General features: G+C 40.9%; 1 protein-coding gene across 1 annotated transcript in view; it reads right to left on the reverse strand.

The window, feature by feature from the left end:
• Positions 1–2,359: 2,359 nt before the first annotated feature.
• slc25a15a (solute carrier family 25 member 15a) overlaps positions 2,360–14,854 on the reverse strand; it is a 40,581-nt gene continuing 28,086 nt past the window's right edge. Inside the window, exon 7 of the mRNA XM_034168440.1 lies at positions 2,360–2,588. Within this exon, the coding sequence (XP_034024331.1) occupies positions 2,467–2,588 (122 nt within the window). The 3' untranslated portion in view covers positions 2,360–2,466. The remainder of the gene's footprint in view (positions 2,589–14,854) is intronic.

Below are 14,854 nucleotides of genomic sequence, written 5' to 3' on the forward strand. Positions count from 1 at the left end.
TGTTGCTTCACAGCAAGAAGGTCATGGGATCGATTCCCACCTGTGGCCTTTCTGTGTGGAGTTTGCATGTTCTCCCTGTGTGTTTGCGTGGGTTTCCTCCAGGTGCTCGGGCTTCCTCCCACATCCAAAGACATGCAGTTAAGGTGGACTAGAAACTTTAAATTGTGCGGGTGTGAATGTGTTAGTCTATATGTGGCCCTGTGACAGACTAGCGTCCTGTCCAGAGAGTACCCCGCCTCACGCCCTATGACTGCTGGGATCGACTCCAGCCCCCGTGACCCTTAAATGGTTGAAGATGAGTTTCGAAATGAATGAGTGAGTTTACACTACAAGCACATTCTGACTGTCTCATTTCAGCAAAAAGTGGTGTGATAACTGACCAAATGGTGTTTGTTATGCTGTATTTCTGCTGATACGTGACTGAAAGTGGCGTATCTGTTGCACTGTTGGCTTGTCATATGGTCCTGTGGCACACGTGTCCTGTCAGACAGTTGTGACATTCAGATCACCTGCTGCGTGTCCACATGAACTGACGGTCTGTTTCTCCAGCTCATCGCAAAAGCGATATATGTTTTTGTATTTCCACATGAGGACAGCAAGCACACACGCGTGCGTCTGTCAAAACATGGTACATGTTCTGCAGCTGTGAGCACACAGATCAAGGTGTCACTCTGTGATCAGATAAGAGGTGCGTCGCCTGCTGGGGAGCCCGCGAACAACACGCACGCCATGTGTTGGTGGGGAGCTTGCAAAACATACGCACTCGTGTTGTGGGGGGAGCCGACACTTGGCAACTTCACAGTCGTGGGTGGTACTTAAACAAATTTCACTGCCAGCTCAAAAGTGATCATCTGTTGACTGTTTTTGTGCTAACAGCGTGAACAGCCACACATTTTCTAAGTGCCAAGCGAGTGGTGTTAAATGTTGGTGTGTGTGTCACCTGGAATTTGGCTGATACCTGCCTCGAAAGGGATCAAATACGCTCTCACAGGCACTCTCTTTCAGCCTCTGGTGTGCGTAAATAGTTGTAGCAACAGGTGTATGAGTTGTTGGAGTCAGCTACGATTTTACATGTATTGCATACGATTCCTGCTTCATGCTCAATTCATGCACAATTAGACCACATTTGTATTATGTGTGAAGGGGCCCTTACAAAAATATGTACAGACTTTTTTTATTATTATAACAGCAAGTATGTGGAGAACTACCTAACTACAAATTGATCATCTGACATCTGTTGACTTTTTTTTGGCATCCCAGGAATCAAGGTCTACTGATGAATTTAATTAGACTTTTATTACTTTAATACCACAATAACTTCCAGACTTACTGACTCGAATATGTGAATCTTAACATATTCTGCTACAAACAAATAAATCATGTTAAAAGACTACTACAGTACTCATTCTTGAAAATGAAATTAAAATGGTACAACACTTCTGAAAAGTAAAACCTTTTTTAATAGAACTTTTTAAGAAATTATTTTTTTCTCCCAAATAGATGTTTCAAACTGATCTTCAAATAAGCCTAAAAATAATAATAAAACAAACAAACAAGTGCCAATGCAAATGCAGTAAGAATTACTACAAATATACACACAAAAACAGTAAAGGGTTAAATTATAGAATATCTGCATGACAACTAATGTTGATCTAATAATTTTCCAAACTCATTTCCCACTAAGTTCATTAACACTGATATTAAATGAAAAAACAAAGGGCTGTAAATAACCATGTGTTATGAAGAGCCAAGGGTCTGCAGGTTTTTGTTCCAACCACTTGACTGAACAACATCAATGAGTCACCTCAAATGGTTCTTCACAGACATTAGCTGCTGACGTGTTTGCTGCAAAAACCCAGCACATGGCCGGTCCTCTGTGGTGAAATGTTGCTCAACCCTGCAGTGATTCAGGAGTGCTGTACATGACAAACTACAGCGTCATATTCAAAATCATTAAACAAAACCATCTGCTCTCCACTGGTGAGACAATAATGTTAAGTAGAATACATTGCAAAGACCTTCAGACACTGGGAAGTGACTGCTGCTGATCTGGCAGCTGTTTGGAGTGGCAGTGCTGAAGGTCTGACACCTTCAAATTTCACTGAAGTTGATGGCAAAACAAAAATTAAAAAACCCACAAACACACAAAAATCTATGCTGGTGGACGTCAGTGTCAGCTGCATCTGTCGCCTTTGACTCGGCAGCAAACCTCTAGGAGTGTTCAAAACTGGAATGTGTATGTTTATGTATATGGGAGCCAAACAGTGGCTTCCTAGTGCACAAAGGCCTCAACACACATCATTCATGCATTTTACAGAACACATCAAATCAAATATAAAACTCATTACATGACTTTTTAAAAACACTAGTGATCACTGTTGAATACTTGCTTCATGTGGATAGATTCTCCACATCAGTCTCCAAACTTGTTTATCATGTTGTGAATGATACTAAAGGTCCTTGACATTAATCACCAAATTTCTCCATCAGCATCTTACGGCTGAACTCGTAAGCCAGAAAGAGGGCTCCGTTGGCAGGGAAGGTGCGTATCATGGTTGGAGTCAGGCCGGAGTACAGCGTCAGGACCCCTGTGAGACACAACAGAGTCAAACAGCTGAACGGCTCGTTCCCCACTGGCAAGTCAGGCCCCAAAGGGTAGCGAATTAGCAACAAGCTACATATCTTTGCTTAGTGTTTCATCAAAATCAGATCCATTGTCATTTTCACAGTATTTCAAAGATTATAACATTAAGGTTTCATGGTGAACCCTAGTAAAACCCTTCTGACAGGACTATTCCACACAGCACTGTTCTACTACAATCACTCACGATCCAAAAAAGTGCAAAAATGGAATGAAGCGGCTTAACCTGGCTTGCCTCTGAACAGGCTGTCTTATAAAGTGCAGACCTGGCAACCCAACCAAAAATCAAAAGAAAGGTGCCATTTACTGAATTTTGGTGTAGTGATAAACTGGGGAAAACCAAGAAAATCTGAATTAGTGCCGTGCTCAAACTTTCCAGTCGGGTGTAGGATGTGGCTCACGCTGGTTTGCAAACCCCAGTCTGAACGCAACCTAATAGGACAAACCAGATTTCAAAAACAAGTCTTAACACTATTTGTCTAGAAAGTAATCCAGACTGAATCTGGCTTAAGTTGGATTGCAAACCCCAGTGTGAACAGGGTCTAAAGTTCAAACATGAATGAAACCGTTAAAACTACGAGTACCCGTAAGTTACCACGTACACGCGACAATTTCTTATCCCGATTTCAACTCTGGTGCCAATGACGGCTGTAACTACTATGTATACCATTTGTTCAAGATTGACAAAGATGGATCAAGAAGTTACTACGACGCTTCAAAACACGCACCGATTTGCTATTTAGAAAGAAACGGGAGGGAACTGCGCTGTGTGAACTAGCCTCATTAAAAGATATAGTTCCCCTTTCTGTTTAAATCTAATTATCATAAAGTACCTGCTAATTTTATTCCTAGTAAAGTATTTACTTTGTAGGGAAGCCATGACAAATACAGAATGTTTACACTGGGAGAGAAGAAGGCTGCACATGTGCAAGGTTTGAAGCTCATAGTTCATTTGGCGGAAAGTAGAAACTCCTAATTTTGAAATTAGACGTAAAAGACAAGTCTAATGAAGCTATAATAGAATGACTCATTTTGTGAAACCAATCTTATCTGTGTTCAGCAGACATACAGTAGTGTTCAGAATAATAGTAGCGCTATGTGACTAAAAAGATTAATCCAGGTTTTGAATATATTTCTTATTGTTACATGGGAAACAAGGTACCAGTAGATTCTCACAAATCCAACAAGACCAAGCATTCATGATATGCACACTCTTAAGGCTATGAAACTGGGCTATTAGTAAAAAAAAAAGCAGAAAAAGGGGTGTTCACAATAATAGTAGTGTGGCATTCAGTCAGTGAATTTGTCAATTTTGTGGGATAAACAGGTGTGAATCAGGTGTCCCCTATGTAAGGATGAAGCCAGCACCTGTTGAACATGCTTTTCTCTTTGAAAGCCTGAGGAAAATGGGACGTTCAAGACATTGTTCAGAAGAACAGTGTAGTTTGATTAAAAAGTTGATTGGAGAGGGGAAAACTTATATGCAGGTGCAAAAAATTATAGGCTGTTCATCTACAATGATCTCCAATGCTTTAACCTAGACAAAAAACCAGAGACGCGTGGAAGAAAATGGAAAACAACCATCAAAATGGATAGAAGAATAACCAGAATGGCAAAGGCTCACCCATTGATCAGCTCCAGGATGATCAAAGACAGTCTGGAGTTCCCTGTAAGTGCTGTGACAGTTAGAAGACACCTGTGTAAAGCTAATTTATTTGCAAGAATCCCTCGCAAAGTCCCTCTGTTAAATAAAAGACATGTGCAGAAGAGGTTACAATTTGCCAAAGAACACATCAACTCGCCTAAAGAGAAATGGAAGAATATTTTGTGGACTGATGAGAGTAAAATTGTTCTTTTTGGGTCCAAGGGCCGCAGACAGTTTGTGAGACGACCCCCAAACTCTGAATTCAAGCCAAAGTTCACAGTGAAGACAGTGAAGCATGGTGGTGCAAACATCATGATATGGGCATGTTTCTCCTACTATGGTGTTGGGCCTATATATCGCATACCAGGTATCATGGATCAGTTTGGATATGTCAAAATACTTGAGGAGGTCATGTTGCCTTATGCTGAAGAGGACATGCCCTTGAAATGGGTGTTTCAACAAGACAATGACCCCAAGCACACTAGTACATGAGCAAAATCTTGGTTCCAAACCAACAAAAGTAATGCCTCGCAGATGTGAAGAAATCATGAAAAACTGTGGTTATACAACTAAATACTAGTTTAGTGATTCACAGGATTGCTAAAAAAGCAGTTTGAACATAACAGTTTTGAGTTTGTAGCATCAACAGCAGATGCTACTATTATTTACTATTATGTCATTCAAAGCGCATATTAAACAAATATGTAGGACTGCTTTTTTGCATTTACGCAATATCTCTAAAATCAGAAAGGTCTTGTCTCAGAGTGATGCTGAAAAACTAATTCATGCATTTATTTCCTCTAGGCTGGACTATTGTAATTCATTATTATCAGGTTGTCCTAAAAGTTCCCTAAAAAGCCTTCAGTTAATTCAAAATGCTGCAGCTAGAGTACTGACGGGGACTAGAAGGAGAGAGCATATCTCACCCATATTGGCCTCTCTTCATTGGCTTCCTGTTAATTCTAGAATAGAATTTAAAATTCTAATTCTTACTTATAAGGTTTTGAATAATCAGGTCCCATCTTATCTTAGGGACCTCGTAGTACCATATCACCCCAATAGAGCGCTTCGCTCTCAGACTGCAGGCTTACTTGTAGTTCCTAGGGTTTGTAAGAGTAGAATGGGAGGCAGAGCCTTCAGCTTTCAGGCTCCTCTCCTGTGGAACCAGCTCCCAATTCAGATCAGGGAGACAGACACCCTCTCTACTTTTAAGATTAGGCTTAAAACTTTCCTTTTTGCTAAAGCTTATAGTTAGGGCTGGATCAGGTGACCCTGAACCATCCCTTAGTTATGCTGCTATAGACGTAGACTGCTGGGGGGTTCCCATGATGCACTGTTTCTTTCTCTTTTTGCTCTGTATGCACCACTCTGCATTTAATCATTAGTGATCGATCTCTGCTCCCCTCCACAGCATGTCTTTTTCCTGGTTCTCTCCCTCAGCCCCAACCAGTCCCAGCAGAAGACTGCCCCTCCCTGAGCCTGGTTCTGCTGGAGGTTTCTTCCTGTTAAAAGGGAGTTTTTCCTTCCCACTGTAGCCAAGTGCTTGCTCACAGGGGGTTGTTTTGACCGTTGGGGTTTTACATAATTATTGTATGGCCTTGCCTTACAATATAAAGCGCCTTGGGGCAACTGTTTGTTGTGATTTGGCGCTATATAAAAAAATTGATTGATTGATTGATTGTGAACACCCACTTTTCTACTTTTTTTTACTAATAGCCCAATTTCATAGTCTTAAGAGTGTGCATATCATGAATGCTTGGTCTTGTTGGATTTGTGAGAATCTACTGGTACCTTGTTTCCCATGTAACAATAAGAATTATACTCAAAACCTGGATTCATCTTTTTAGTCACATAGCACTACTGTTATTCTGAACACTACTGTACAAGAAAATGTCATGTGAAAATGTTCACATTTTATCCAGAGTTGTTCACAATGGCCAGTACCCATATGAGTGGGGAAGTAACCAGTGCTTGACAAGCATCCCATCCAACGGGGACTCACAGACTCTCATCTGCTTCATGCTATGGAACGCATGGAAAAGCACCAGGACCAATGAATGGGCTTCAAGATTGATTCAGGACCTAATTCCTGTCCTTCTTCTGAGTGGGCTCTTTGGTGGCCAATGTTTACTAGTTTCTTTTATTTTTTTAATTTCTATCACAGGGTCTATCACTTTGTCCTGGGTTTCTTCAGCTCCATTATGCTAACACCAGCATATGTAGCAAGCCAGTGCCATTTGACCTTCAAATGGGGTGCTGGGTAACTGAATTTCACAGTTTAACCCAAGTGGGTCAAAGTTCTAAACTTTTTCCAGACAAGGAGAATTTTAATCACATCTGAAGAATAAAGAACAAAATTAAACTGGTACAGTGGTACTTTCAAACTTCCTCTTTGTTTTAAACTGGATATATTTTTGTTTAATTCAGCATCCACCAATAGTCCAATTAACTAATATCTAAACAACTATTTGGCCTGTGTCAATTTTATTTGTTCAGTATTTCTCCCCAAACAGCCAGCTGCACCCGGACATAGTGCTGCAGTTATGTTCAACTTCATATCAAAATGAGTAATGTCTGATAGTTTAACACACTACCAAAGTGTGTACATTTTTCAGCCTAGGTTGCAAAGGTCAGAACAAGTAATAATAATAACGATAATCCAGTGTATCTGTGTCATGTACACAACGCGGTGTGACAGAGCAGCGGCCCAGGTGATGACAGCCTCCCCGGGGACCAAGTGGTAAAAAACAAAAATCTCATCATGGACTATTCTGTTGGGACATTTTGTTGGAAAACACTGTTGGATTACATTATCCTCGTGAGCATGACAGTGTACATAAACACAGCACATATTTCCAGCATGAGCTGCACCAAGAGACGGCTTCAGTGACTGAAGCTATAGGGCCTCTCACATTTCACAAAAGTGAGAAAATTTAGTGTCTACCGAAATCCAAGCATTACAATGTAGGCCTATTTTTGTAACATGATTCAAAATTACATTTCATTTTAATGAAGAGGACATATTTATCTTTATTTATTCCATAGTGAATATTGTCTTTTCCTTCGTCGCCATCATGCAGAGTAACTACAGGAGGAAGCACATGTGCACATGCATGAGGTTTTGAGACCTGTGACCCACCTTATGGTAACATCCATAAGATTTCTTGTAAATCACTTCCAAATCTACCAAATGATGGTCATAGCATGTGATCCCTTGAATTTCCCCCCCTCAGGGGTTGAAATTCTAAATTGATTCCAGGCATGAATTTTGATCATATTGACATATTATGATTATCTACACTCAACAAAAATATAAACGCAACACTTTTGGTTTTGCTCCCATTTTGTATGAGATGAACACAAAGATCTAAAACTTTTTCCACATACACAATATCACCATTTCCCTCAAATATTGTTCACAAACCAGTCGAAATCTGTGATAGTGAGCACTTCTCCTTTGCTGACATAATCCATCCCACCTCACAGGTGTGCCATATCAAGATGCTGATTAGACACCATGATTAGCGCACAGGTGTGCCTTAGACTGCCCACAATAAAAGGCCACTCTGAAAGGTGCAGTTTTATCACACAGCACAATGCCACAGATGTCGCAAGATTTGAGGGAGCGTGCAATTGGCATGCTGACAGCAGGAATGTCAACCAGAGCTGTTGCTCGTGTATTGAATGTTCATTTCTCTACCATAAGCCGTCTCCAAAGGCGTTTCAGAGAATTTGGCAGTACATCCAACCAGCCTCGCAACCGCAGACCACGTGTAACCACACCAGCCCAGGACCTCCACATCCAGCATGTTCACCTCCAAGATCGTCTGAGACCAGCCACTCAGACAGCTGCTGAAACAATCGGTTTGCATAACCAAAGACTTTCTGCACAAACTGTCAGAAACCGTCTCAGGGAAGCTCATCTGCATGCTCGTCCTCCTCATCGGGGTCTCGACCTGACTCCAGTTCGTCGTCGTAACCGACTTGAGTGGGCAAATGCTCACATTCACTGGCGTTTGGCACGTTGGAGAGGTGTTCTCTTCACGGATGATGCGAAGGAGATGTGTTGCACTGCATGAGGCAAATGGTGGTCACACCAGATACTGACTGGTATCCCCCCCAATAAAACAAAACTGCACCTTTCAGAGTGGCCTTTTATTGTGGGCAGTCTAAGGCACACCTGTGCGCTAATCATGGTGTCTAATCAGCATCTTGATATGGCACACCTGTGAGGTGGGATGGATTATCTCAGCAAAGGAGAAGTGCTCACTATCACAGATTTCGACTGGTTTGTGAACAATATTTAGGGAAATGGTGATATTGTGTATGTGGAAAAAGTTTTAGATCTTTGAGTTCATCTCATACAAAATGGGAGCAAAACCAAAAGTGTTGCGTTTATATTTTTGTTGAGTATAAATGCCAAGGAATAAAATTATAGTGGTCCCAAAGAAAATTATTTTTATCACTTAAATCTTAAAAAGCCCAGTGGCACTATACTTTAAGACAAGGGCAAATAGGAAGTAAAATAGTTCTGATACTTCTTAAGTTTCCACACAAATGGCACACTTATTAAAATACATTATTTTAGAGGAGGTGTGTCACTCTCCATACTGCAGAACCCCCAGCGCAGCATTCCTTAGTTATTAATAAATATTATTTACTTTTGAACTCTTCTCCATGTCCAGCTCCCTGCGTGTGGGTCCATAGCCTGAAACGATTGTACCATGGGTGGATACCGATATTGGGTGGATACTGTTGCAGTGTATTGCTATTTATGCATAACATTTAGCTTGTCATCTTGTGACATTAAATTACATATAATCCTGTTTAATACTGGTGGAGCAGAGCTGTACAGCATGAACATCATGGCAGTGAGCTGAGAATTTTAACGTTACAGCTAGCAAAACACTGAAATCCATTTGACATCTCCAGGCCAAGAAACAAAGGAAAATCTCAATATTCGGTACTAAAATAATAACAATAATTTAAAAAATAGTGCCACGGGCACTGTAGCTCACCTGGATGATACAATACATCACAGTTTCAGCTACAAAAGTGGGCATGGCCAAACTCCAAAGGTCATATCAAGGTCAAACTTAAAAAGCCGCCAGATATGTTTTGGAACTACCTACTAGCTACTCTTGTACCAAATGTCAGATCAATATCTTTAAGAACTGCTGACCAATGGCTCTAGGTGGCATTTTCAACATGGCCTTCATGGCAGTCATAACTGAAAATACATCAAAACCTGTCGGATATGTTTTTAGGTTTGCTGATTGCTACCCATGCAGCAACTTTCAGCTCAGTTGCTGCATAAATGACTGGCAAATGGCTATACATGAGATTTTCAAGATGGCCACCATGAGCTAAAAATACAAGAGGTCAGTTATGTATGTTTATAATGTGACATTTATTGGGGCTTGTTTTCTTTTCAAACTGAATAATTTAATTTCTATAATTTTAATAAGTACATGATGATGATAATAATGATAATAACAGTAAGCAGCAGCACAGAAGAGTGTGAAGTGTTGTTTTCCTGAATGTGCATGGTCGGGCCAGGTCGAAGCTTGCTTTGCTGCTGGTCAGCTACAGTAACTTTCTTATATATGCAACTTGGCCCTGTCTACTCATACCATGCTTACAACAAGGTAACTTTTTTAATTTGAGATATTTCTATTTTCCATAAGGCTTACTGAAGCTATTTTTCTTTCTTATGTGTATATATATATTTCTTACAGTTCAGGGGGTCTTCTTTACTTTTATTTCTTTCTTTTTTTTTTAATACTTTATGTGGGATGTGGGTGTTAGAGTAAGTTATAGCAGAATGTTAGATTTTTCTGGAAGGTGTATGCTAGTTAGGTTAGGTGTGCTGTTCGTTCATTTAACAGCTAGGTCCACCACTGGGGGTTCGGGGGGGTTTGAGGGTTTTTTTGAGCTGTCACCAAGGGAGATTATCTGCTTTCTCTTGTTAATAACTATTCTATTCTGTTTGATTATTAAACTTGCACTGAACATGCCACCTTTTTTTAAAATTATCTGATGAGTAATTTAAATATTATCAGCTGGAATGTCAAGGGCTTAAACCGCCCAATTAAATGCAAGAAGGTCATGACCCATCTCAAGCAATTAAAAGCTAATATAGCATTTCTCCAGGAAACTCACCTAAAAAACAGATCAATTTCAATTAAGAACTGGATGGGGTGGTCAATATTTCACATCTACCTTTCAAGCTAAGTCAAGAGGCGTGGCCATAATTATAAGTAAGGATACACATTTCGTGCACTCTAGCTCATGGTCTGATGCCGACGGATGTTATTTGGTGGTTCCTGGTTTCCTATGTGGCATGAAGGTTGCACTGGTCAATATATATGCACCCAATTTTGATGATTCTTTGTTTTTTCAACGGCTTATCACAGTGATCCCTGACCTAAATTTGCACTTGCTCATATTGGGTGGAGATTTTAACCTTTGTATGGACCCGGTGCTGGACAGATCCTCCTGTAGACAGGGCAGCAGGCAATCAAAATCAGCTATCTGTATGCAAGCCTTTCTTTTGGAATATGGAATTTCTGATGTATGGCGCTTTTTACATCCATACAACAAAGAATACTCTTTTTTCTCGCATGTCCATAACTCCTACAGCCGGATAGATTATTTTTTCATTGATGGCAATCTCACCCAGTATGTGCAAGCTTGTGAATACAAAACTATTTTAATCTTGGATCATGCCCCATTAGTGTTGACCCTGAGGTTGCCTGGTGGTAGAGGTATTAAAAAGTGTTGGAGATTCAACTCTTTGCTTTTGTCAGATGAAAAATTTAAGTTTATTACAGCAGAAATAACCTCGTTTTTGAAGTTTAATGTGACCCCAGGGGTGTCCATCTCAATTGTTTGGGAAACATTGAAAGCCTTTTTAAGAGGCCAAATAATTTCATATGTAGCTAGTAAAAGGAAAAATACTTTGACACAACAAGAAATACTGGATAAACAAATTTCACAGATTGACATTATAAATGCCCAGACCCCATCTCAGAAGCTGGAGAAACAGCGCCTTAAACTTAAGACTGAGTATGATTTGCTTTCTTCTCATTACATTGAAAATCTCCTAATTAAAAATAAGAGCACAGTATACGAACATGGAGACAAAGCTGGAGAAATCTTGCCCAGACAACTGAAAGGAGCAAGGGCAAAGCAGCTTATAAATGGGGTACGGGCACAGTATGGGACAGTCCATACAGATCAACAGGGAATAAACGATGCCTTTAAGGATTTTTAGACAAATTATAAAATTATACAAATTTATACACTTCCTGCAACCCAGATCTGAATCTAATTGCATCTTTTGTTCAAAACTTAGACTTGCCTACACTCTCTGTAGATCAGATCGCTACTTTGGATAGACCAATAACTCAGAAAGAGATTTGCTTGGCCATTAACCCGCTGAAAACTAAAATGGCTCCAGGCCTTGATGGTTTTACAAATGAATTTTATCAGGACTTCAGTGAACAACTATCCCCGATTTTGACAAAAGTTTATGTTGAAGCCTACTCGTCTGGTGAACTCCCTCCTACTCTCAACCAGGCGTGCATTTCGCTTTTGTTAAAAAAAGGGAAAGATCCAGTAGAATGTGGTTCCTACAGGCCAATCTCCTTGCTAAACTCCGGTTATAAAATACTGGCAAAAATTCTCCTACTCCATTTAGAAAAGATTCTACCTTGCATCATCTCGGATGATCAATCTGGTTTTATTAAAAAAAGGCCCCCTTTTTTTTAATATTCGACGTCTGTTAAACATTATGTATTCCCCTTGTGAATCTCCCTCTGAATGCCTTCTTTCTATGGATGCAGAGAAAGCATTCGACAGGGTTGAATGGGACTTTCTTTTCCAGACTCTGGTCAAATTTGGATTTGGAGCATCTTTCATTGCATGGATTCGGCTGCTGTATTCATCTCCCTCTGCTAGGATGTTGACTAATAATCTATATTCTGAGCCTTTTTTGTTAGAGCGTGGGACTAAACAAGGCTGTCCCCTTAGCCCACTTTTATTTGTTCTGGCTATAGAGCCACTCGCGGTTGCTATAAAGGCGAATCACTCTATTTCGGGTATCCTCAGGGGAAATCTAGTACATAAGCTCTCTTTGTATGCTGACGACCTTCTTTTATATGTATCAAATGCCGAGTCTACAATCCCTCAAATTATTGATACTTTACATTGATTTGGGGAGGTCTCTGGGTATAAGTTAAATTTGCAAAAAAGCGAGTTAATGCCTCTGAATTTAGCGGATTCTGTGCTGGAGCGGATTCATGTCCCATTTAAAGTTACCCAAGAACACTTCACGTACCTTCGTATTGTAATGACAAAGACTTTTTTCTACCTATTTGAAAAAAAAATTAGGAAGCTTTTAGATAAAACTAAGCGGGACCTTTTAACCTGGTCTGCCCTTCCTATTTCACTTATAGGTAGGATTAATTCAATTAACATGACTATTCTTCCAAAATACCTATACTTGTTTCAGTGTCTGCCCTTATTTATTCCTGGGAGTTACTTTAAAAAACTGGATGCAGCTCTATCATGGTTTATTTGGAGTGGCAAGAATCCTCGTCTACGTATGGTTTCTTTGCCAAAAAAAAAAAAAAAAAACAAACAAAATGGAGGTCTAGCTCTTGCAAATTTTAGACAATACTATTGGGCTGCAAATTTGCATTCTATGATGTTTTGGGTGCACTGCAACTCAGATGAGAACTGCCCCTTGTGGGTATCCATGGAAAAGCTTTCATGTTTTCCGGTAAATCTATCTGCCTTTTTAGCTTCACCCATGCCAGTAAATTTGCCTAGTATTCCAGACGTAAATTCCATAGTTATGCACTCATGCAAAATCTACGTACAATTTAGAAAGCATTACAAATTACAGCAAGGAGGACTGTTTGGTTCAATAGCACAAAATCATCTTTTCCAGCCCTCACTGCTTGACAATAATTTTGCAATCTGGCACAAAAAGGGCATTAAAACTCTAGCCGATTTTTATATAGAAGGGAAGTTTGCATCTTTTGAACAACTATCCCAGAAATTGACTTTACCTGCATCTAACTTTTTAGATACCTACAGGCTAGACACTATGTGAAGGACACGGTATCAGAGTTTCCACACAGACCAATTAAAGGTATTTTGGATCATATTTTCAATTTTGGTGTGGAAAAGAAAGGGGCAATTTCTTTTATCATTAAGCAACTGGACTCTGTGTCGTCTAGCGACTTTAAAATTCAACATTCTTGGGGCAGAGACCTTCAGATACCAATTGATGATAATTTGTGGGCTGACATATTAAAACGAGTCAATTCTTCATCCATGTGTGCACGCCATTCATTGATCCAGTTTAAGGTTGTACATCGAGTTCACATATCCAAATCTAAATTAGCAAAAATGTTTCCGCAAACGGACGCTACATGTGATAGGTGCAAAGTTAGTGAGGCTACCCTCCTCCACATGTTTTGGGCCTGCTCCTGTCTTGAAAGATTTTGGAGGGACATATTTGAAGCATTGTCCACGGTACTGGGAGTCAGGATACCACTTAATCCTCTAATTGCACTATTTGGGGTCACTTCGGGTGGGGTACTGCCTGGGGAAGTACGGCTCCCAGCGGGTGGTCATAAGGTAATAGCTTTTACCACTTTGGTGGCACGCCCCCTCATTTTTTTAAGCCCCGTTTACACATAGACGGTAAGAGCTCCCGGAAGCGTCCCGGAAGAGTTTTTGGCCGTCTTAAGGATCAAACGCCGTTGTCAATGCCGGCACTAGGGGGCGTGGCTTAGTTCCGGCTTCACCGGGAATCGTCGAAAAAATTATTCAACATGTCGAATAATTCTGGGAGCGCTCCCGGAGAATTCGCGTGACGACGGAGACAACGCGAACAACGGCGTTTGATACTTTTTAATCGCGTTTCATCCTGCCCCTTCCTGTAGTGCCGCAGTTTACACCATCGTAATTGGCGGCCGGCGTTGTATCCCTAACCAACGGCGTGTAAAACGGCGATAGAGCCCACATCGACGTCCTCAAAGGCGTTTTAACCGGCGACAGAGGCAGACAAAATGGCGGCGCTAGCGGACAGTACGCCGTTCTAAATGCCACCTCCTGGTTAACTGTGTTCCAAATGGCCGATAGGCGGCGGTCAGTATAAAAACGCTAGCGCGCTGCATGCAGGCCTCTCATGCGGCCAGCTCCAGATATTTTTGCAGAGAAGCTCCAGTATGCCTCCTAAAAGAAAATTGGCAGCGGCAAGGACTTACCAAGAGGTCTGGTTCAGAAGCAGAGGGTAGCCCTGTGGTGGAGACGAGCAACACGTTGAGGAGGGGAAAAAGGAAGGAGAAGAAAAGGCTGAGTATGATCTCCCTCCCCCTGCAGTGACAGCTGCTTCAGCCTATTATACTCTAGGGGCGGTGCCTATATGCAAAAGTTCCTGGAGTAACGCAGGATTTGCCTGGATAAATCCAGCGGTACACAGGGCATTATCGGCGGCAGCAGAACACTGCCATTCTCAGGCGCGTCTTAACCTGCGATTGTAAAGGATAGAA

The sequence above is a fragment of the Thalassophryne amazonica genome, chromosome 4, assembly GCF_902500255.1.
Source record: "Thalassophryne amazonica chromosome 4, fThaAma1.1, whole genome shotgun sequence".
Lineage (NCBI taxonomy): Eukaryota > Metazoa > Chordata > Actinopteri > Batrachoidiformes > Batrachoididae > Thalassophryne > Thalassophryne amazonica.